The sequence below is a fragment of the Chaetodon trifascialis genome, chromosome 20, assembly GCF_039877785.1.
Source record: "Chaetodon trifascialis isolate fChaTrf1 chromosome 20, fChaTrf1.hap1, whole genome shotgun sequence".
NCBI classification, from domain to species: domain Eukaryota; kingdom Metazoa; phylum Chordata; class Actinopteri; order Chaetodontiformes; family Chaetodontidae; genus Chaetodon; species Chaetodon trifascialis.
In genome coordinates this window covers 10,857,460-10,881,764 of record NC_092075.1, presented here as the reverse complement: position 1 = coordinate 10,881,764, position 24,305 = coordinate 10,857,460, and the positions used below count along the sequence as shown (strand labels likewise).

The window sequence follows — 24,305 nt, the reverse complement described above, 5'->3', positions numbered from 1 at the left end:
TTGATTGCTGTAGATTGGATGTATCCGGCCACCTCCATCTCACTGTTGGGGGATTTCCCCGCACCCCACCTTAATCCTCTTTTGACATTTGTTCAGCGCGGCCGGAGGAATTTCCTCGACGAGGCAAAAAGACTCCCAGAGCAGCTAAATGTCGAGACCGATGAGGCTCAACACGACACTGTGTTCATACCCACTGACGCATGAGTCGTCCTTCATGGTGCAGTTTATTTGGCATTTAATTAGATGTACATCTACCTCAGAAAAACACAAGCCCCCCCCTGCAAATGATGCAATTTTTGAATTTAAAGGCTATGAAATAAAAGACAATGAAGTGAAGCATTTGTTGTATTATACATGAAACATTTCAAATCCAGCAAAGTTAGTTCTCACGCCACCGTAGTCTAGCACAGAAACTACCGTGTAAATGCGGCTGTTGGGGGTCATGGGCAGGTTTTTTGATGCAGAGACATTAAACTATACGCAGGATACTTTGAAACTACTGTACAGGGCAGATTAAAGATGTTTCCAGCAAAAGAAAAATCTCTCAGCGTGCCAAAAGGTTTAAAAAAAACAAAAAAAACATGCACTGCAGGTCCCAAAAAGCAAATTGAAGAATAAAACTGGTTTTGATGAGAAAAAAAAAATCCTTTTCACACACATGCATAAGTTCCTTCTTTCCACAATTTATGAGACTTCGCTCGTTAGATAATCCACTGTGGATTGTCAGTGCCAAAAAAACAAATAAAAATGACAAAAAAAATGTTTTATACACACAGTACATTCAAACACAAGCCACACGGACACGCAGCCATTCAGACACACATGTACGGCTGGTTTTCTTGAGGCAGATCGAAAGCGGTCTGAATGCTGGTGGTTGTGGGTCGACTCCGATCCAACGTCTGTCTTTGTAAAAATTCATCCTTTAGAGAATCAAACGATTGTCGTCATAACAGGGGTCTAAACAAGTTCACACTTTTCTTTTATTACAATTTTTTTACTGCGATCCCACTGAGAAAACAGAACAGTAACAAACCCATCAACATCTAAAGCAGAAAAAAAAGACTCACAGCTACAGTCAAGAGACATCATCTTCATCAGCAGCTGTAACGATGTTGATAACTGAGACAACAGATGTAGAATCGCGCGTATGACACACATCAGGAATGGAGGGCAGCATCCAAATGTGACAATTTCTCTCCAAAAACAAAAAATAAACTGATTTAAATTGAGAGATTAACATGCAAAACATTAAGCTCTGAGTCACGAATCGTGGTTCAGTTAGCAAATACACAACTATCCTGCGTAGAGTCGATGATAAAGAAACAACAATGGGCCCGTCTGCGTGATTAAACGACTTCATGATTGGAACAGTCCTTTTGGATAAATCCACTTCCTCAAATTCAAGGACGGGACATCATCCCTAATCTTCACACATGCATCTGAAAGGCTTCATTGCTTTCACTTGCTGATCAGTGGGGAGTTCACGCTGCGTCGATCCCACAATTAAACGGTCAAGATTACAGCCTGCAGTCATAAATTAGCATCAAAAAGAACACAATACCAAACTCAGATATTTATCAGTACCACAACATTCCTCGATGCATAATGCCTCGTGTCAGCATTACCTAATAAAAACCCTAAAGCAGGAAACTAACCGTACCTTCTTGCAAGGTTAAACCTCTTGATTACAAAACTTCTGCTGCAAATATGCGCTATAAACCTGGAAGACAGCTTCATGTATCAGACTAATAAGAAAGTGAGGGGACAGTAGGTTTTTATGAGCAAGTAGAAATCCAGGTCTGGGACATGCTGCGACAGACGGGGCTGATGGGAACGTTGCTGTAGCCTGGAGACGGACAGATCGATGCAGAGACGTCTGTTTGAATGACAGCATGATGCAAACAAAAACGCATGAGCAGCAACAGCTGGCGTCACTGTCCGTCTGTCACGCTTTGCCTGTGCTGGACTGTGACACACAGGTATAACAAATTGGACCGGCACAGACCTGAGGGGAGTATTTACATCAGGGCCTCTCGACCAATCAGGCCAACTCTGAGATGTTTCAAAAGCTTTGCTCAGTCGACGCGAATGCAGCCTTCTCAGCCTCGATGTCGTTTTTTTGTTCTCTGTACAGTAAGAGTCCTCTCTGCTCCCTCGGATGCCAGTGTCCTAAAAAAAAACCAAACACTCAAAAGGCCAACTGCAGAGGAGTCTTCAGAAAGAGGCGGTTCCCACACCTCAACGAATCAGGCTGCTCCTGATATGTCTGTCCAAGCTTAACTCTCCTCTCTGCAGTCAGCGTTTTGATAAATGCTCCGCTGCGTCCTCTAACGGTGCACGACACAGTCACGACCTTCCTCAACCAGCAGGAAATGTCCGGATGCAGCTCCCCGCCGTCCTGCCACAGTCCTATACCACAGTGCTGAGGGAGGAGGGGCAGTCTGCGGGCATGGAGGCGGGGGCGTGGCCATCTGTCGGGGTGTCGGGCCCCACCAGGAGGGTGCTGCTATCTATGGAGTCCTCCCTCTCCTGAGAGGACGGTGCCGAGTTTGGCATGGGACCAGAGGCGTTGGGAATATCGGCCTGTAGCCCGTCTCCCATGGCGTTCATCTGGCTTGGCACCATGGAAACCCCGCTGTGTCCTGAAGGTAACAACAAAGAGAGGAAATGAGGACATGAGCCGAACACTGTGTGTGATGAGATGCATGAATAACAGGATCAGCGCCTACCCAGGTCCATGTAGAGGAGGCTGTCTGGGTTGATGGAGGCTTCGTACGGAGGCGGGGGGTCATCAGGGTGCTGGATGTCGGGGTATTTGTAGGCCGCGTACGGCGGGGGAGGCTCTTGGAAATGGAAAGCGCCTCCCTCGCCGTCATCAGACAGATGCAGGGGAGTGAGGCCAGTGCCAAAGGCGTCGGGGCCGTAGTCGAAGCCTGGAACTCTTCTTCCAAGGTTGAAGTGATGCACTGAGCAAATCAAAGCGGACGGACACGGAGGACGGTGTGAAAGAAGTCCAAAGAGGCACTTTGAATGCAGACTTTTCAATGAATTTATAGCAGAGATTTAATGATCAAAATAAAAGGAGAGGGTTGAATTTTTCTACACGTATTTTGATGTTTTCTTCAATATTCTCCAGCTACACGGAGGCTGAACTCGGCAATGACTGTTTACAAAGAGCACACGTGCAGTGAGTGCTGGTCACTACAGTTCACACCTGTCTTTAACGTTAACACGTTTTTTAAACTTCCCTGAGAAGTTGTGAATTTGTGTATCGCAGCACTTGAAATTTCTATAAATGAAAAACTCTTGCGCAGCAGTGACTAATTATGATGAGAGCGGTGTGTATGTGAGACCAACGGGCTTAATACTCACAGTTTCCTCCAATCAGAGTTTCGATGCGTTCACGTCTCCGCTGACGGAGTCTGTGCACCATGAAGAGCAGCAGGGAGAGGATGAGGAAGGACGAGATGCAGCTGACGATTAGTCTCATCCCACTGGCCATCGAGTCAAACAGGCTGTTTCCATCTGAGGAAAAATGACAAAATGATCACCTGCTGAAGCTCGCTGCTTCAAACTGATCTGCTGATCTCATGCTCCTGAGGTTGAGAGACACACATTTATTCTACCTCACTCTGATGGGAACTCTGCATTTTTCATGAAGATTAAACAACTTGGAAACACATTTGTCTAAAATCAAACAGGACACCTCATTTGTGTCACCTGAGTACACAGTAGATGCCACGTCTTCATTTAAAACAGGCTGGCTACATGTTGCACTAAATCAAATACTGCAGATTTGTGCGGAGGAGCTCCACCTTGTGGGCCTGTGAGCACCGACCGCTACCTGAACATGACTGAACGTAAAGGTGGCAGGTACCTGGGTCCAGGCAGGTGAACTTGCAACACTCTTTGGGATCCTTGCGGAAGTGCTGGCAGCCCTGCGGACGCTCGCACAGCGCGGCCACACACATCTCAGGCTCGCCGTCATGACACGTGCAGCTCAGACACGGGTCGTCCCCCTTAGGGGTGAAGTAGTAGCCCTCGTTTACAACATTGTCTTTAATATCCACGCATGTCTGCCCTGTTGGGGAAAATACAACATGAAGACACAGTCCGATGGCAGGAACCAAAGATTTCTGACAGAAAGAGACTAAATGAGCTCGTACTCCTCTTGCAGAGAAAAGGGAACTTCTTGTAGCAGTTCTCGGCGTGCCAGCTGTGCAGGCCTCGTTCATTCATGCTTTTGATCTGAAAGCGCTGCAGCTGGGCACAGAAGACGTTGTCCTGAGTGGGAGATGCTTCTCCAAAATTGGTCAGACCCTCAGGTGGCAGAAACACCTGCATCGACCCTGTCGAGGAAAACAGAAGGTGAAGCATCAAGTGACAGAGCTGCAGTTAGCTTTCTAGTGTTTTCAGAAAGAAGTAAATAAAGCCAAATACCTTTATATGCCACCTCCCAGCGACCCTCCAGAGAGTGGTTCCGATTGGTGATCACATACTGGTAGCCCACCCAAAACCTTGAAAACAAACCAATGAGATAAAATTCATTTATTCTAACCCCCATTCCAAAAAAGATGAGACACAGTGTCAAACATGAATCTCGCTCTGTGCTTGCTTATGAACGACTGAGCCTTTCCAGGATGCCCCTTTCATACCCAATCATGATACTATCACCTGTGACCAATGAATCTGTTTACCTGTGGAATGATCCAAACAGGTGTTTTTGGAGCATAACACAACTTTCCCAGTCTTTAGTTGAAACATGTTGCTGCATCAAATTCAGAATAAGCAGGTCTTTGCAAAAATCAATGAAGCTGATGAGGTCAAAAAGGATTAACAGATGACTGTATTCTGTTTAATTTATGTTTTATACAGCATCCCAACTTTTTTTTTTCCAGAAATGTGGATACTAATTTAATTACTACAAGGTTTAAATTTACTGTATCAAATTGTCAATTTCAGGGTTTCTGCATAAGCCAATATAATAATATATAACCATGACTGACCACTAGATGGCCTGCAACCACTCACAACATGCTGATACATTTGACTGTGTATTTTATTTCATAAAAACAAAAAAGTCAACGGGGGCAAAGCCAAAGTTTAATGAGTGAGGAAATGAGTGTTGCAACTTGAAGGTTTTGATCTCTAGAGACTGAGCTGAGTTTGTAAAGCTCCTTTTCTGTAAATGGATGAAAGCATCACAGCAGAGATTTGTAGGCTGCATGTTCAGACAGATAGTTTCTGCATAAACAAAGGCAATTTAAAAGGCAAAGAAAGAGGAGTGTGGGAGATATCTGAACTATGTTTTGTCTTTGTAGCAAGGCTTTCTCTCAGAAATTGCAAACTACATTAATTTAATCAGACCCTGTTCCTGGTAAATGACTGTGGCAAATCCAAAAAACTCTGATGTGAAGCGCTTTCAAGAACTTACACTCAAAAAAGAAAAAGGAAACGCAGTCAAGTAAGAACTCACTTGCACTGATCTCTGCGCTCACAGACTTTTTCATCAAAGTCCACCTCGATCTTCAGTATGAACTGCAGCTCCTCGTTGGTGACGAAGGTAGCCAGCGAGCCGTTGACTTTCTGACACGTGTCCACAGCCTGCCAGTAGTTCTCGTTCCTCAGGTACACTTTGTAGCAGCTGGCCGTCTTCTCGTAGTGATGCCATCCACTGGGGCATTTCTCTGCGAGTGGAGAAAAGAGACTTTAGTGACGTGTTTTGCAGATTCAACATCTCCATCATCAGCTGAAGTGAAGTGAGGCACTTACTGTTGAAGCGCACAGGCTGAGCCACACCAATGACGTCTTCTACCTGGTCATACCCGTTGCCGAAACGAAACCTCTCCTCCTTGATAGCTGCAAAAGAAAGAAAAAATGACTCCAGGTCAACAAGTGTGGATGAGTTATTTCCAAACCTGTTTATTATAAAAACTTCTCTGGACCTTTTTTGTTTCTGTGCACGCATTGGTTGTGGTTATGCAACCTGTTTAAAGCCTGTGATGTAATGAACCTTTTTTCATTTGTCTGCTAGCCTGATAGATTAATAGATAAACTGTCACTGCTGTATATTTCTGCAACAGCTCGGTCTGGTAAGTCTTAACTATGTGTGTGTGCTTTGGCCTTTTTGGTTTAAAAACTATTCAGCTTCAAGCTCATATATTAACAACTGTCTGCAGACTGTGCTAACTCATGCTGGCGTTTGTCTGGGTAAACTTCTCTCTTTCACTATTATTTATGACAGGAATTTAGAAACACAAAGTTTCCATCTTAACAACCATCTAAACCAGGAAGCGGAGACAAATTTGAGGAAGATCAAAGTAAAACCAACGCCTCTGTAAACATTCACAATCCAGACTGTATCCTCTAAGTATCATTATGAGTTTGCTGTGACTGACTGACGTTATAACATGTTTTCAGTGAAACAGCAGGCTGATATTTATTATTACTGGCGGGCTGAAAAATAACGTGCTAGTAAAAATAAGTAAAATTAAACCATTGACAGAGCGGGCAAAAAGCAAGTTAGGTTATAAACACAACAATACTGTATACTGCAGCAGGAGTTTCCTCTGCTAAGCCACAAACTGGACCGTAAACTTTGAATTTCTTTTCGTTTTTCTATTCTTCTTCCTGTCGCACTGTTAATGCGACTGGTCTTTTTGTTTGCAACCTGGCTTTACTTCTGTGCAGTCTGTTTGTTGATGACTGGGTGTTTATATCGTGTCGTTTCCTCTTTACCCTGCACTGAAGTTGTAAGTTTAACATTTCTCCTCTGGCACTTGTCTAACTGGAATTAGTGTGAGGGATTGCTCCACCTTGCCGTGCTATTCAACAAAGAGCTAATCCCTCACAAGAACATTGATTTCCATGAGCGCTGTTGATTTAGCTGACAATAAGCCGTCACTGAGACATGCGTGAGCTTTGTTTGGGTTTTTCTTGCATGTCTGCATGAAACCATGGCTAGTCAGGACACAGGGAACGAGTAAGAACGTGATGTTCAGCTTGAAAGCTTTTTCAGCTGATAATAATCAGCAGACTTGCCTCCGAACATACAGACTATACGATCAAATTGGTGAATTAACAAAGAAAACAAGCCACTTCGTACTTCAGCATTTCACCACCGTCTGTGATCTTTTAACATACAATTCCTGCCTTTGATGCCTGTTCTAAAAACGTGGTTTCCAATATAAAACCTCAATCAGTGTACAGTGTTGTTGGCAGGCCTGCAGGCTCAACTCAAAAGCATGCACAACTACTTCTGAATGGAGGTCACATGCTGTACTCAATCCTTTCAATAATTCCTATTATGCGGTCAGAGATCTGGGGATAAAGTCTCTCTGGATTTAAGAGGGGAAAACAATAGGATTTCGGTCAAAGGCTTAGCACTGCAACGTCTATGCAGTGTTGAGGAGATCAACAAACACCAAACAAAAACACAGACACATATGCAGCCACTCTGCCTCTCCCCTGCCACCTGACGCCGTCATTCCAGAGCTGCTAGTCCTGTATTTTGACTCACTGCAGAGGATTAGCAGGACTTTTTCCATACCTGCAGACTTAAAACCGAGTCTGAGCTGTTTGGCAAAAGCAAATCAGCTGGATTGGAGTGTGTTTGGGGGGTTTTACTGTGCTGTATACCATAGTTTCCGATGCAGGCCACACGCCCTGGAAAGTTTCAATGTCCCAGACAAAAAGGAGAAATTCCAGGCAAAAATGATCCGTGTTTATGGACCCTCTTTTCCCATGTGTTTGTGTGCAAATGACAAATGGGGACAACAATTTTTGAAACTGGTCCATCATTGAGGGAGAGTGCTGCAGCCATGAAATGGGCTGCAATGTTCTCCCTCTGGGCATTTGTGTACCATCAATGTAGGTCCACCAAAAGTGTTTGTTGTTGCCACTGACAGGCCCAGACTGTTATTCCAAGTGTCTGAAGACATCATGGAAAGGTTCCCTACAGAGACAGACTCTTTTTTGTTGAAGTCCTTTTTGTTTAACCTCAAACAGCCGCTATATCGCTCCCACCAAAGCCACCAGACTCCATTTACAGAAACAGTAATTTTATCATCATAAAACACACTTCATTCAAACTTGACGGAAACAAAATAAAACTCAGCAAAACCTTCTTGGTTCATCCTTCACAGTTCCAACAATCACCACTAACTCTGGTTTAGTCGAAATAAACCAATAATTCACTGAGTTAGATGCAAAAATATCGGGAGAGGAGCCAGAGGGTGGGCGGACATCAGAGAAGCAACGGGGAAAACAGCATGTAGAGCCAGCATATTTTCACATCTAACGTTTTCACTGGAGATGATGACCAGAGAGATCTAAAAATGTCAGAGTTCAACAGATTTTCCTGGTAAAAAATGCAGTAATTACCCTGCTAGACACACTTCAGTCAGCAGTGTATTTGTTATTTCTCCAGGCCACTGCTGCATATGTTGTCAACGTGCTTCGCTTAACATCTGTGAATACTTCTTGATTAGGTCCCAGTGCGTCTGAACGCGCTCTGGTTGCACTCACACCTGCATTCAGGACTGCCCAGCTGTGATCATCCAAGTGTGAAAAGGTCCCGGGCGTCGATATTCCTTCCAGAAATCAATCGTGTTATGGGTGTTAGGTAACAGAGTGGGTGTAAAAGGGCTTGTGTAAGTGAGCTATACTCACGGGGACAGTCCATCTCGTCACTCTTGTCCTCGCATGCTGTCCAGCCGTCGCACTGCCAGGACATTGGGATACACTGCATCTTCCCACTGCGGCAGGCAAACTGCCCGGGGCTGCAGCGCTGCTCTGAAACACAACAAGAGAGTCCGTGTGGTCAAACCTGCACGTGACTAAGGCCTCGTCCAAACAAGAGAAAACCATTTTAAGTCCAGCAGGGGACTGAATGGGGCCGTGTGAGCTTTCGTGGCAGTGGATAAAATAAGTGATCCTAGGTGGTGATGGAGTGAAGATTTGGGGTTATGGAACACATAAACAGATTTTTAATGTAATATGCTGCAACTGGGTGCAAACTGAAGAAATCACAGTCAAATAAGAAGAGCACTAAACTTCTTCAGCAAATACTGGACGCAATACTAAAATATATACATGCTTTTCAAACCCGAGACAGCAAAGAATGACAAACTTAGAAAGGAAATCCCGGGAAAAAAAAACGAGAATCCACAGCAGCAGGCAACTGAATATGTTTAGATTAGTTCAGAGACAAATCCGACCACTGAAAACAGAACGGGACTTTTGCAGGCATGCCTTAAAGCAAGAGTAGCCTTTGACATACACTGTGCTCAATAATGTTTACAGGCTTTTTATCTGTTAATATCCTTCAGCAGCACAGCCTGTGTTCAGTGAGCCTCCACACCGCATGTGATTAACATAAAAGACGTCTGTGCGTCAGAGCTCCCTGTGTACTGCCTGCCTTCCTCATGTGATCAAAGTTCTGAGCAGACACAAACGGGTCCAAACAACGATATTGATCACGAGAGGGAAAGTTCAACAGCCTGCCATGCTCTTGTTTTTATGAGATTAAAACATAAACTATATTAGCTACTTAGAAACAAATTATCGTTTACAAGATTAGGGGGTGACTCTTCTTCAATTTTAAAGTACCTTTCAAGTAAAGACATTAAATTTTCTATATGTAACTTTCCAAAAAACCTTGCAATTAACATCTGTTAAGCGAACTGCAGTCAGCATCTTGTTATCAGCCAAAACAGTGACACATCAGACAGGAGACTCAACCCTGAAACAAACACTGAGTGCTGGAAAATACATTACAATCATACTCAGAATACTGTGTGTACTGTGCCATGATACCAACTAGCTTGCCATTTGCAAATCACTCCATTAGTCAATGCCAACCAAAGCAACCAAAGCCAGACCCACACCACGCAGCCAAGCCACAGCCCGCCAGCCAACCCCAGCTTAGCTTTGGTTACAGTGAACTAGCTGGCTGCCCTCTGCCCTGCATTGCTCTTGGCTAGTAGAAAGCAATAGTTAGTTATACCTTTGCTTTGTATCGTTACATCATTTATTGTTGGCTACAATCAACACTGTTTATCATAATACATTAATTACTATCATGGATCACATTATCTAATCTAAAGTGATTTGTGGCCAATGAAACATATCTGCTCAGATGGTGGATTGCTTTCGACAAGCCAAACGCAATTAAACAGAACCTTTAAGATATTCAAGCAATCTCAGGTGTTTTCAGGCTTAACAGTTTTGAATGGGTGGCAGCTCATTACCATCTGAATAATATCCGCAGGAGCTGCTGATACATCCTAGCAAAAAGATCAGACAGCCGCTGCACTAAAAGATATACTGCTTGCTTACCTGACAATAATCTTGCCAGAGCTAGCCGCGGACCTGAAACAAATAGAAACAATAGAGTGACTATCCTGATGTCTTTTAGGAATTTCTAAATTGCACTTGTGCTAAAAAAAAAGAATAGTATCCATCCTGTCTGTGCTGCTTATTGTCTCGTCTGTAAGGAAATCTATTTATTGTATACTGTCAACAGTTCTGAGTGATTTCCCCAGTTGCTTGCCCAGTAGTGGGCACATCACACCATCTGTTCTCGGATACAGGTGTTCATGTTGACCTACAATGGAGGTGGACCACCCACTCACCTGACAAATACGGCAACACTATTTTTACTTGGAAAAAAGCTCAAAGATATTTCAAATGACTGTTTCGTCATGTGTGTAACAACCGCCCCATGTGACATTAGCCCACACAGACCAGACTTTCAGTTTTGATGAGTGTGTCCACAACCTACACTGGGCTTTAATACAGTGATTAAAAATGGTCTTTATTTCTATTACAGCTTTAACTGCTATACAAATTTGCTGGAAATAAAAAACCCAGAAGCCCACTGGGGACACTTTTTCAAACCAGATGTAATTAAGTTTTCCCATTATTTACGATCGCAGCGCAGCCTCACCGATAGCTCTGTTTTCAGAAACGAACCCCTCAACGGCAGCTTAAAGACAATCCAACTGGACAATTGTTCAGACCTTCAAAAAACATGATAAATCATATTTTCTGAACCAGGAATCTCACATTACACCAGATGTAACCTTTTTATGTTCTGCTGCGACAAAGGTCACACACCTTGCTTTATCAAATCCTACTCACTGCATTTTGCATAACATCCTGCTTATTGTACAGCCCTGCTGCAGCCAAGTGAAACATGGGCAATAAAATATGTTTAAAAACATGCTTGCAATCCTGCTTCCACTTCTGTATAATACAGACCAGTCTAGTCAAGCTGTGAGCTTGTTGGAGGCCTAAAACACTTCCCCATTGGACTGTGTTTAACCAGAGTGTGAAGCTCCAGCAGAACTGTGGTTTGCTTGGAAGCTAACCAGGAAGGAAGCTACACTGAGTCTTTGCTATTGTTAACTATAAATGAGGAGAACACTTAAATAAGGTTTGGCTGACCTAAATGCAGATTGACTTCGCTCTGCCAAAAGGTGTTTTAAGAGCCTCCAAACACAGCCGACGTCACCTCGTCTTAGTTAATGCTAAGTGGATTGAGACGCATTACAGACCTGTCTCAGACTCCAGGGACTGAATGCATTATTATCACTCCCATCAAGCCTGAATATGTATGAGTCGAACTGATGGATAACATTCGAAACCACATATAGCATCCCTAATACATTAGAGAGGACTGGTGTCTATTTATACATGACAACTGTTTGTGAATAGACTAGGTTAAAATATGTTTATAGCTTACGGCCGCCAGGTGAGCAACAAATCCAAAACGCAAATCCAGCTGGTTGAGTGTTGATTTAAAACTCTTTAAGACTCTTTAAGACCACATCTGCCTGTGCTCAGGATGAGAAAATACATGCCTGGTTTGTGCTTTCTGGTGCCTGAGGTTTTGACTAAAGGCTTGCTGCTTGCACGGATCAGTGTTCATTCTTCCTGTGAATTTTTTGATAACTGCTGCCGGATACCACTAGCCTACTTCTTTTGGATATCAACTGTTACATGTTGTTGGCACAGCTAGGCCATCTCCAGCTTTTAAAAAAAGTCTTGAGTTGAAGTGCACTTCCTTCGTCATTATCTGAACTTCCTGGTGATTGGGATGGACTGTCTGAATGAGCTGTGGTGAACAGCTGCCTGAAAGCTCATCTTTGCCTCCCTGGGTTTCATCAGAGAGATATTTCACTGCACACACTTGATAAGGAGGTTAATAATTAGGTTTCTGTTTTGAGACAAGCTACAAGAAGACCACTAATGGCTCATAATTAACTACAACATGCCCGATGCACGTGCCTGACACGCATGCACACATACTGTGTCTTACTGCTGTGTACAGAGTAATGCATCCATCTGGGAATCTCTGCATTAATGACTGATGGAGCGGTTCTGAGTTTTTGCGATGGATTGTGAAGAATGAGGAGTCTTCCCTTTGTGAAATGCCAGGGGACAAGCAGGATAAAAACCATCTCTTACTGAGGCTATTTCTCTCACAAGCTTTGGATTTTGTGATGTCAAGTCGACAAATGAGTGAACAATTCCTGAGAGAAGTGGAGCCTCTGCATCTCTTACATAACCAACAGGAAAATACAATAAAGAATATGAGACTGGCCCAACTGAGTCCCGCTGAAGTATAACGGCACAGTGAACTGGCCTTGTGCACGCACTGCATCATCTTCAGCCACCGATGATTCACATCAACACTGAGGCTCACTGTTGAAAGCAGTGAGTGGGTACGGGCATTCATTTCTCTTTCCTTTATGCCATCTCACGCTGAAAAGCAATATATTTTCTCTTTGCTGTGTGGATGAAAGAACTCCAGGTCAACTTCCATCAAAAAACAAGCTGATAGAGATGGGTGGCCTACACGTATTTATACAAAACAAACAAACAAAAAAAGCCATGTTTTGGGGGGGTAGGAATGAACATGGGCCTCCTTTCCTGTTTTAACACTTTCAGTTCTTCTTAGCACCAATAAGACAACGTCAATACTTAACAGTTTGTCCAGTTCACTTGGAAAGCTTGAACTCTGCATGTACTTTTCTTTTCCTGACAGTCGCCATGATGCATATCATTGATGATTCATAAGCGTTATGTGCGTGTTCTGTTCAGGGACCGCCTGGAAAGACGTGTTAGTCTGCCAGCACTCACGGGTTTGGATCAAACAGCACCGCAGCCACATACGGGGACATTCCCCACCCCTGGGCTATATAAATAAATCTGACTCGACGACTAAGCTAGAGCATGAAACAGGCATATCCTATCTGCAGGTGGTTTGTGGGATATCAGGTACAAGATTTGCGGCTTTCAAATGTATTGTCAGTCTGAATGAACTCTCCCTGGCCTGATTTTACCTGACAATTTCAACTGCTCGACAATAGCTGACAGCAGCATGAGCAAGATGCTGCAAAACATTTCACACGTGAAGGTGAAAAAGTCTTCTTCTGGAGCCACAATACCTGGAAGGTCAGGCCTGTTTCGTCGACTTCCGAGGCAGGAAGTAATCAGTGTGTGTTTTTGTAACTTCTGATTGCTGATAGGTCGATAAAGATGACAAAACATTACTCTTAAAATACTCTGCTCGGAAGAATGATTATTATTATAACTATTTTTTTTTACAATCACCACTTTTATTATTGGTGGATTACTTCTCCCAAATAACACACTTAAGGATTAAAATTGTTTAAAATTGTTTAAGTACATCACTGTAAGAATTTTTTGGCTGTACTTCAAGTATTCTCCATTTGGGTCACTATAAGTTCACAGTTAACTGCCACTGCACTCTCATCAGTGGGGTATTAGGTGAACAAAAACATGTGACTGAGCACTGATGGATGATGTTTGTCAAAAGTTAAACTAAAGCCAACTTTTTGTGCAGAACAAATAGTGATAAAGCAGCTGCCAGCGTAACACAGGCGGCTTGCACAGCCCCATGGACAATAAACAAAGCTCTGTGTTCTGGTTGCTCAAGCCGATGGTCATATAACGCAACACAAGATTTCACTCTCAGCGTAAAAGCCCAACCGGACCTTGCAAACACTCCCTGGTTCTTCACAATTACTCAGAGCCTGCACTGAAACAGCTTGTTCTGACGCAGGATCTGTGGCCTGTACATGACCCATACCTACTGTACAGTCTCACATTCAACATTGAGAAACACAGCGGCCAAATAGCCACGATAATCAGCTGGATAACGTATTTATGATGGTGTTTACACCTAGTTTGAGGTCTACAATCCACCTGACATGCATGCGTCTGTATGACCGGAAGCACATGCGCTGACCACCAAGCCATCACGCTGCGCTGTCATGTGTGTACGATCCAGCTGTGGTTTCACATTTGTCACGTACTTTTGAAATATTATGCTGAGTAATGCAAAACATACCTGTATGAACAACCTGAGACACATTATTTGCACGTGAAACTTAAAAATAAATCATCCTGATCATATTCTGAATTAAAAACACATCAAACATTTGTCATTCTCCCTTAATGTTGCCTGACACAGTGGCAAAAATCCAGACCTCGTTATGCAAAACTGAGGGCTTTTACCAAAGAGCCATTTAGAAATGTGACATGTGCACAGCTGAATAAAATCTTAACCTTTATGAGACACTTATCTTGCTTGCAACAACTTGCTGTGGAGATGTATGCAAATCAGGTAAGCCAATTATTAAAGTGTGAAATTTATCAAGCTTAAGTGCAGATTAGTGGGTGACATAAATACTAAATAAATGACTCCTAAAGATTTAGAGAAAGTCTGAAGTAATCTTACTATTATGTGTGTACCTTTGCGAATCAGAAAGGTACTAAAACTATAAAATTCTGAGAGAAGCTGTTCAGATAGACCAATCTACTTGTGCAACAGGAAAGTGTTTCCTGCTCACAACCGCTCAAACGTTTGTAAGTGAATTAAGTTCCAGCAAACTGGCTTATTCTTAAGATGAATGCCCAAGTCATGTGGGCATCAAGCTTTGGGAAGCCTGAACTTGATGTGCTGCAGCATGCTCTACCAAAACACACCCTCAGTGACACAGCCTGTGCAAAACGCGATTAAACAGGTAGAAGCCTGGGCACGAAGGCCACAGTGTTCCCCAAAACAACTAGCAGTGGCTGAGAAAAAACAAAACAGGAAACACCCTATTCAAAGCATTTCTAACAGGGCTTAACTACGGATGATGTTCACTTTTCAGATTACTCACTCAAACTTTATAAACAAAGGGGTTCACTCTTTAACACAGACTAAATGATGAATTCAACTTTGAAAATATAAATAAGTACAGTCGATTACACTCCATAGTTGAGAGCAAATGAGCCACAAAGAGGCCCTTAATATGAACGCAATATTTGCCCAAGAACCAACCCACGGCACAATTGAACAAAATGGTGCATGCATTTTTGTGTGTATTGCATTTTCTGGGCAGAAGGTTACTCCCTTGGATTAAGCCAAACAATACTGTGTTTACTCATGGCTTGAACTCCAATCCACACAACTGTCAGGATCACAGGATGTATTTGTCTTCTTGCTGCTTAAAGGTAAGTGTTTGCATTCAAAGCACGAGTACAGGCTTTCAATTGAGACAAATGGGGGTAAAACCACTTCCCTGGTTGGTTCATAAACACAGTTTTCTGTGACAAACATGACTACCTGAAGAGGACTTTAGTGTGCCAGTTACAGTGCTATTTTAAACAAACATGCACACTATGCATTTATTAATAAGGGGTTTTATGGGTTTCTAATAAGTCATGAATTGTCTGCAGTATGCGTTGCATTTATGACAAACGATTATCAATCAAATTTCATCTCGATTTATCAACGCAGAAGTCACGTAACTGTGTCCAAAGCATCTTTAGGACAGTGTCACGGCAAAGATATCAGTGTGTTGTGCATCTGGTCACTGATGTGTTTCACTGTGCAGCTACAGGATGAGCAGCTGAGAGGCAGCTTCACAGATGCAGGAGCATCAGCCGCTGACATGCATTTCAAATTACATCTTCACGGAGAAGCAGGACACAAACCGACACACATAGCTGCAATTGTTTGCACGCCTTTTTAATTAGACGCGTTAAGATACCCATGTTTTGTAATAAGAGGCTGGATAAATCTCAGTGTCATTTCCTAACACAGCTGTATCAGTGAGTGTCAAAACTAACGTGAGCTCATTTCGAGGCAGCGGTCCTCAAGCTATTTGGGAAAAGCAAACAGCGTTAGCCGAGTGAGTTTGACTGAAAACATTGTGACTGTGTGGACTGTAGAAATCCTAAAGTCTCAGTCGCTTAATGACCGCCGAGGGGTTTTTTTAGTTCGCCTACTTTATTAAAAAAAAACAACAAAAAAAACCCCTGCTACAGTGCCGACAGGGAGGCGGTCCTCCACACTGTCCGGCTGCAGCTCAGCAGCGGTTAAACAACCACCGGAGTCCCTGGTTCCTCCTGCAGGCCTTTCCGCCTGACCTGCCGCTTTCTGCCTCCAGCTGTAATCCCCGTCGCTCCCGCTTCAGAGGCGAGCCCACGGGAATGAGTGCAAAGCAAAAACAAGTTAGAAATATTTACCTGTCCGTGGTGGGTCCGTTAACGTGAGGACGAAGAGAAGAGAGAAGAGGACGAAACTGCTGCTGTCAGCCTTTGGCAACATTTATCCTCCATTCATAGTAACTCCTCTATTCAGAAATGTTTTAAAAATATACGGAGGATCTGCACCGCCGCCGCCGCCCTCTCCGGACTTATTACGTTAAACGCTTAACACACTTTCTACCCATTTTTATGCAGTCAACGCGACGGCTGGCGACGAAAAAAGACGTACATGAATCATAGTCGCACCACACAGCGATACGAAATGCGGTTAGTGTGACCGAGCAGCTAACGTTAGCAAGCCGTTAACGTCGCTCCGTCCTCTGCTCGGTGTGGAGCGGCGCAGATCCAAGATGGCTGCGGCCTCCCATCACAACAATCCCAAACATGGAACACAGGCTATCAGCTGGAGGAGCTGCCGGGGCGGAGTTTAGGAGATTACACCAGTGTGACACACGATAACCAACGCGTGTGTGTGTGCGTGTGTGTACCCGTTGAGATTATAATTTGATGATTCCAACCCAAATTTTTATCGCTGGTTACACTGAGCGGATGACACCGCCGCGCGGGCGGCGCTGATGACTGGCGCAGTTTATCACAGCATCACGAGAGTTGGCGGCACACAGGTCGGTGTGTTTTCCGCTACGTCCAAACCGCACGAAGAGGACCTTGATGAAGACTAATTGCACTAATTTGAGAAAAAACAAACAAACAAACAAACAAAAAAAAAACTAATTAGACGTTACAACATAACATATGTTACCTCAACTTTACGTGAACCCGTATCATCCATCACAGCAGTTCAGATGAGACTTACTCAGAAAGCAAGTTATTCACCGAAGCAGTGCCTTTTTCAATGTCCTCGATGAACCTTTGTATTGAAAACGAATAAATATGCATTTCTACCATGAATGTTATATAATAATTGACCCTATCTTATGACTTCCCTTCCCTTCCTGGGACAGTCTGACCTACGTGACCTTGTGAGATAGCTCAGGGGTCAAACGCCAAGGCTGCAATTATCACCATGATGAGTGCCTGCTCTAGGACTTCAATGGCTTATTTTTGTTAGCATTGGGAAATGATGTCCTGATGTCTTAACACCAGTTTTCAGACAAAGTACAGCAATGGTGGAAAAAGTATTCAGATCCCTTAAGAAAAAGTAGCAACACAAAACTGTGAAAATACTCAAGTCCATTGAAAAGCCCTGCATTCAGAACCACACTCACAGTTCATCTTATCAGCACTTCCAGTATCACATGAGTAAAGCACTCATTCTGCTGAAAAATTGCTTCCTGTCAGTGTTTTACTGGACAGACGGACTGGAAAACATAATGCCTCTGGCATTCCATATCACCAAATTTGGAGATAGATGGTTTTCATTGTACAGGATAGGTATGAACAACTGATCTGAAAAGTAACTCGTAACTAAAGCTGCCATACAAATGTGGAGTAAAAGTATATTTCCCTGTGAGATGTAGTGGAATGAATAAAGGTGCAGAAAATGGAAATACTAAGTATATGTACCTCAAATTTGTACTTAACTAAATGCGCTCAGTTACATTTCATCACTGATGCACAGTGGAAGTCACATACAGATGGACACGTGTATTGTTTTAAGACAGACGTAAGAAAATACAAACATTTGAACGACTTTTGTGACAGGACCCAAAACAAACATTTTCTTCCAAGAATCCTGTCCATGTTAAACATTCAGTGTACTAAGATGTGATGTCAGTGGACCCGTCGACACGCCTGCTTATGAAAACACTATGACTCCTCTGAAAAGTTTCAAATCAAGCTGCAGTGCGTGTGCTGATTTCCACACACAAAAGGAAAACCAATTTCCTAATAAATCTGGCCTTAGGGGACCTTGTAACCTCTAACGCTCCAAAAACCAGACAGAGGGCACGTTGGTGTATTTCTGGCTATTTCTTTTTTAAACACAGCGCAGTATGACTAGGCCTGTACATTTAAAGCTTGCTCAAAAAAAAACATGAGAGGTGTAAAAGATATTAATGTTCTACAACCAGTAGGAGGTAGAACAGAAATACTGACGCGGATGTCATGTGGTGATGCGTGGTTTTATGTTCTTTTGCAGACAATTTGTAACCACACGTTTCCAATTTCATTACAGGTTTTAAGAAGAAGATTGTAGAGTGTTTTACGATGCTTTAAAAATGTTTCAACTTTAAATTAAGAAGATAAAAAGCAAAAAGAAACATTCGTTGTTTACACTGACATGTCATTGAGCTGTCTAACTGAAGCCCTGAATCTTTTCTCCACTTTTAACAGCAACGGACTGAAACTGACGAAACCTGTTGTGAGGTAAGAAAACATGTCATTTTAAGTCATTTCTGTGATGCAGGGACAAACACTGAAATGTCACAGCAGCACGTATGGAGGAGCTGGGTGATAACTGTTGGATTAACCATCTGCTGCTGGGTAGGTGGCTGTATGAAAATGTATGAAACCCTGCATTTGGGATAAAACAAATTATAAAACAAATATGATAAACAAGTGATTACATAGAATTTGGAACTAATATGTATCTCACAGGGATCTCCATTAAACCATTTGTGCAAAAAAATTCTAACAAATAAATCCATAAAAATGTTAACATTTCTTTTCCCAGTCATCCAGCTGAAAGATGTGCTCTTAAATGTGAGAAAACGGTGTTCTGGAGAGTTTATAAATGAGTCCTCTGCATTATAACAAGTCTGTTTTGTACAATCTCAGCAGAGAACAGCTGCTCTAGAAAAAGTCTGAGGCTTTCCGTCTCTTGGGAAGTTGCAGCAGATTGTCTGTGAGTGATGTAAGGTCCTGAGAGCTCGGCGTCTTGGCTTTGTTTGGTGTTGGCGTTCCTGCGGGAGTGGATGGGCCGAAGGGAGACTTGCAGCCAGCGACTGTATGTGACGGCGACGGGGTGTAACTTGCTCGTAGCGCTTTGTCCGTGTATTTGCTAGATGTCCGATTTACAAGCCTCTGCAGTGCAGGTGTGAGGGCCGGGCTCAGGCCTTTAGGTGTAAGACTGCAACACAAAGGTTGACGTGGTCGGTTAGTTTAGAATAGTGGCAAATCCTTCAAAACTGAAACTATTTAGAATTCAAGCTCAACTTTCCCTTTCAAAGACAACAGTAGACAGATGCAGTCTGTTGTTACTTGTAGAAGCAGATCTAATCAAGAGTGCCGACAGTCAAATGTCTTTACCTTGCAAGGTTCTCTGTGACCTTTCGCAATGCTTCCTGTTTCTTTGCACGGTTCTTAGCGGCAGCTTCATTGGCCATCTTTAAACCCAGCCTCTCTCGTCTTCCTGGTTCTGGAATCTTTAACAAATAATTGTAGTTAGTATCAAATGTCAACATTTTAACAAATCTTTAAGAGTTAAGCTAAGACTAAAGGTTCAGTGCCTTAAATGATGGGCCATGATTCCTCTCAACATATGGGGTGTCTGATCCATCCAGACGAAACGGGGTGCTCTCGATCTCACCCCAGGTCATCAGAGGTGACTCAGCCACACCTGTGGGGACAGAAACAGCCTTCAGAAATGACTCCAAATGTCTTTAAAGGCAACATTTAGTTTCATTTGTCTTTGTCTCAGGACAGACATTATGACCCCCAGACCCACTCACCAGGTGCAGGGGAAGGCATTGTTTCAAAACCATATCCATTCACTGTCGGAGATTCATGTGGGATGAGCTCTTTCCCATCGGGGCCTACTTTACCCTGTTTGAACTGGACAGAAAACATGATACATCAGCCATTTCATTCATGAATTAACATTTTATTCAGCTGAAGAATAGAATGCCACGCAGAGACAATTCATTCACAAGGATGGGGCATGTATGTCTGGTTTTCATTGACCATTTCCCTAAAATTTACCTGTGCATTGAGGGCTGCAGCCTGCTGAATCTGGCTTTTGTTCAGAGCTTTGCTGAACGGGTCTCGAGTAAAGCGTGTGTTCTTGTGCACGACTTCCCGTGGCTTCTTAAATAAAGCATCATCATCTTTAACACCTGTTTTAAAAAATAATTAGAATGTGAAAACACATGAAATCCACATTTACTCTCACAGCCTGATCAACTCCATGCCTTCAATAGGGATTTATGTCAATCCAAGTTTGATCTTCTTACCCTCTGGATAATACATCAAGGCATTCTTTGCTTTGTACTCCCATGTCTCAAGTCCAGCTTTGACACATTCAAGTGCTGCTTTCTCGACTGATGGTAAGGCGAGGTTCTCCTCGTGTCGCTGCAAATTACCAGAAGTATCAAGAAATATTTAATATATTGTAAAGGGCCGCACCAATATTTTAATAATATATTTCAACTTTTAGCTCTGTACATACGTACCTGCTTGAATTCAGCCTCCGCCTCGTATAACCAGGAATGCTTCAGCTTCTCCTTGTCTTTTGCCAGATCCATTATGTGCTCAAATGATGCATTATCCTCACTGGTATTTTTAGCAAGGAAACGATCCAAACAGGGCAGCTCTTTCTCTTCTTTGTCATAATCCTTGCTCTCTATGAACACAACATCGATAGACATGGGGTAAAACTACTGTTAACCATTTGGAAGTCCATCAGTCAGAGTTATTAGTGCCAAACATGATTTATGGAAGTTGGTTTTAAAAGGGATTTTAGCAATTTTATAGAGGAAGATAGAACTTAGAATTCATATATTCGTACAAATAAAGCTCAGAACATTATGTTTACTTACCACCATCTAAACCTTTACCCCCATGAGTTGAGGACGGAGACCCTGTGTGGCCCACTGGTGTCTCAAAGCTAGCTGGCGTCACATCTTAGGTCCAAAAAGAATGAAGGAAAAACAGGTGTATCGTCAGACTACATATCTGGTGAAAGCAGTTTGTATCTCTCATGGTGTATTGTCACATTACTGACATACAGAAGCAATTGTACAGCTTCACTCCTCGTATTACTCACAGGGTGCAGAAGACCGCGGTGTAGATTTGGTCAAAGATGACCCGTATCGGATGGATATCTCTCTCATTCTCTCTAGGTCACCATTTTCCTCTGCTTCAAGATAGTCCTTCTGTGCTTGCATTTTTGTCACATCAGGAAAGAAGTCCCTCTGGATGATCTTCTCTAAACTCTGTTGACAGGTAGGTACATGTGAGTTTGTGTAAGGGAAGATGATGACATGTTCTTTGTGGTTATACATCGACGACTACAAATAATTACATAACAAACACGCATCTCTCAGGCAAGTCTCGCTTTCACCTGGTCTGGTATATTCACTTAATCTGTTTCTTTGCTTACTGCTTAATCTGCATATTGTTCTTGTGAATAACTTCTTTCCTTCCTAACCTTGACCTCATCTAGTCTATTGACTGAATGTGGTCTAGTCTCTGTGATGTGAGTCCTGCACTTCCACTGTATCCCTGCTAATATAAACAGGAGGCGGGGTACCTCTGAAACGTCACTTCTTCACAAGCTAATGGCACTTTAGAATTCCCGTATAACTAAATCTCTTAATCCCTAATAGTAAAACACACAGATCTCAACACCAAAAGTAATCTTTGTTACAATAGTTAAACGATTACCACATTATACAGTTAAAATTAACCGACGTAACACAATGATGCTGTTATGTTGTCTGATGACCAACTTACTGACAGCCGTTTAGCTAAGCTAACACTTACCTCAATGTACTCCTCTTCATCGAGGACCTTCCTCTTCAGCTTCCCCTTCTCCACCTCCTCGGGTTGTTTCAGGAGAGCAACTGTTGTGACCGCTGCAGGGACGAGAGTCCCGGAGAGCGATTTCCTCACGCTGGCGCTGCCCTCCATTGTGGACCCTATTAGCCTCTCAGGTTAACGTCTGAAGGCTAACGGCGCTCCTTCTACGATAAACACCGACTGAATCGAAACCAAAGGCGGCTTCTGTTCTTGACACCGATTTAGTATTTCAAGCACTGAGTATATGACTACACATTTAAGACGAAGTGAACGTCACTAACTGTAACAAGTTCGCTAGCTTACTAGATACCGTAAGCTAACTTTAGCACGGCGTACAAACAACGTAGTACGTACTGGCAGAATCATTACGTCACAGGAAGTTGACCGCCTCTCAGGAAATTTCCAGTATAAAGTAGATAGAGAGAGAGAAAAAAAAAGTTTGAATCATTATCATCAATAATAATAATCCGTGTAAGTATGTATGAAGAACAAATTAAAGACGAGTTAACTTTTACTGCAACCTGAAGATAAATAAAAAAATAAAGATAAAAGTAAAAAGTATAATCCAAATATGTTTATAGAAAGTCTCTATGTTCTACTCACCTGAGAATGCATTTACTGACATTATCCTTTGTAAAAGAATCTGTGATTATAATGAAAACTTTTTTACAAAAGCTATTCAGAATCTATAGCATTTAAACAAATAAGATTTATATTTTTAAATAACTTGAAGTATTTTGATTTCATTAGATATGTTCACTGCATGTCAGCTTGTAAATTAGTATGATGCTCCAAATGGATGTGATGTGTTATGGCATGCATAAAAAATGAAGTTCCTCCATCTCTCCTCCCAAAAAAACAAACTTTATTTATTCTCAAGGACACTTCTTTCACAACCAGTGCAAATTCTAACAATTCATTTGCAGATCCAATGTTAAAGTTACAGGGATCAGTATGAGCATGTACGTTAAGCAAGTCCATCTCTCATGCACTCAATCAATCAGATTTAATAAGCCACAAAACTGTCCACAGGAACATGATTTGACTGATGCAAACGGTTTGTCTGTGTTTTATATTTGATAACAATAGCAAGAAAAATCCCTTGTGTTTATGTAATTCAAGCACACACACACACACACACACACACACACACAAACAAACATCCTTTCTTTCAATGCTGTGGTCCATATATAAAAAACAACTTTAGTTTTCTGTGTTCCCCACACCAAATGATAGTCTTTTCTGACGCCTCCACTTTGCTCTTCGGTTTTTAAACCAAACCTATGGCCAAAAAAAGGTCATTTTATTTAGTTTATTGTTTCAGAACACACTGTACTGATATTATTAGTCAACTTGTGAGTTCACATTTAAACAAACAGAACAGTATAAGACATCATAATCAGCACATGCACGTAATTAAAACACCACATATTGACTCTAACTCAGGTGAAACCCAGTGCTATCATATCAAAGTGACTATCTAAACTTGCACACATCTTTAATCATGGCCAAGTGTTTCTCCATCTGCCTGTAGCTCTTATAATACTCACTCAGCTAAAGCAGTTTGAAACTGATCTAACGCTGCATCATTGTGAAAGGACAGCACAATTATTTGTTGAAAGGCAGAACGTGACAACACAGTCTTACCTCTACTCTTTCCTCTCTTAAGTGAGTGCGCTGTGCTAGTTTCTCCCTCATGTTCACATCTGGATACTGGTTCTGGAGGAACAGCTCCTCCAGTGCGTCCAGCTGCTCCTCTGTGAAAATAGTGCGGTGACGCCTGGTTCGCCTCTGCACTTGACCGGGTGTTTGCTCCTCTCTGCGAGCATCCCCCAGCCTGCATGGCTCTGTGAGCATCGCGGGGGGCCATCCGTACTGACACGCTGCAGGGAAGAAATCTGATTTTAGGTCAGTGAGCAAAGTGTTACTGAAGCCAAAACCTGTTTAAAACATGCAGCAGCAGAGGCGACTCTTCTCATAAAGAGCATGGGTTTGGTCTTACCTTCATGGATGAAATCAGTCTGGAATATGTCTCCACA

At 42.6% G+C, this 24,305-nt stretch overlaps 2 protein-coding genes across 3 annotated transcripts; both read right to left on the bottom strand.

Annotated features, from left to right (window-relative positions):
- Positions 1–211: 211 nt before the first annotated feature.
- dgcr2 (DiGeorge syndrome critical region gene 2) lies at positions 212–17,153 on the bottom strand. Of its 2 annotated transcripts, XM_070989772.1 has the most exons (11): positions 16,549–17,153; positions 10,339–10,371; positions 8,671–8,793; positions 5,773–5,859; positions 5,477–5,687; positions 4,441–4,517; positions 4,167–4,349; positions 3,878–4,081; positions 3,373–3,525; positions 2,730–2,966; positions 212–2,642 (listed from the first exon to the last, which is right to left on the bottom strand). In XM_070989772.1, the coding sequence occupies exons 1-11, from the start codon at positions 16,628–16,630 to the stop codon at positions 2,410–2,412; spliced, it is 1,623 nt and encodes a 540-aa protein (XP_070845873.1). In that variant the 5' UTR covers positions 16,631–17,153; the 3' UTR covers positions 212–2,409. The 2 variants fall into 2 exon arrangements, with proteins under 2 accessions (XP_070845873.1, XP_070845874.1); XM_070989773.1 differs by lacking the exon at positions 10,339–10,371 and having other exon boundaries at positions 16,549–17,146.
- A 1,330-nt stretch (positions 17,154–18,483) lies between these two features.
- On the bottom strand, positions 18,484–22,652 carry ess2 (ess-2 splicing factor homolog). The gene is made up of 10 exons (XM_070989774.1): positions 22,231–22,652; positions 21,512–21,680; positions 21,285–21,368; positions 20,919–21,088; positions 20,700–20,817; positions 20,449–20,582; positions 20,199–20,301; positions 19,977–20,086; positions 19,777–19,892; positions 18,484–19,597 (listed from the first exon to the last, which is right to left on the bottom strand). The coding sequence occupies exons 1-10, from the start codon at positions 22,375–22,377 to the stop codon at positions 19,321–19,323; spliced, it is 1,428 nt and encodes a 475-aa protein (XP_070845875.1). The 5' UTR covers positions 22,378–22,652; the 3' UTR covers positions 18,484–19,320.
- Positions 22,653–24,305: the final 1,653 nt, after the last annotated feature.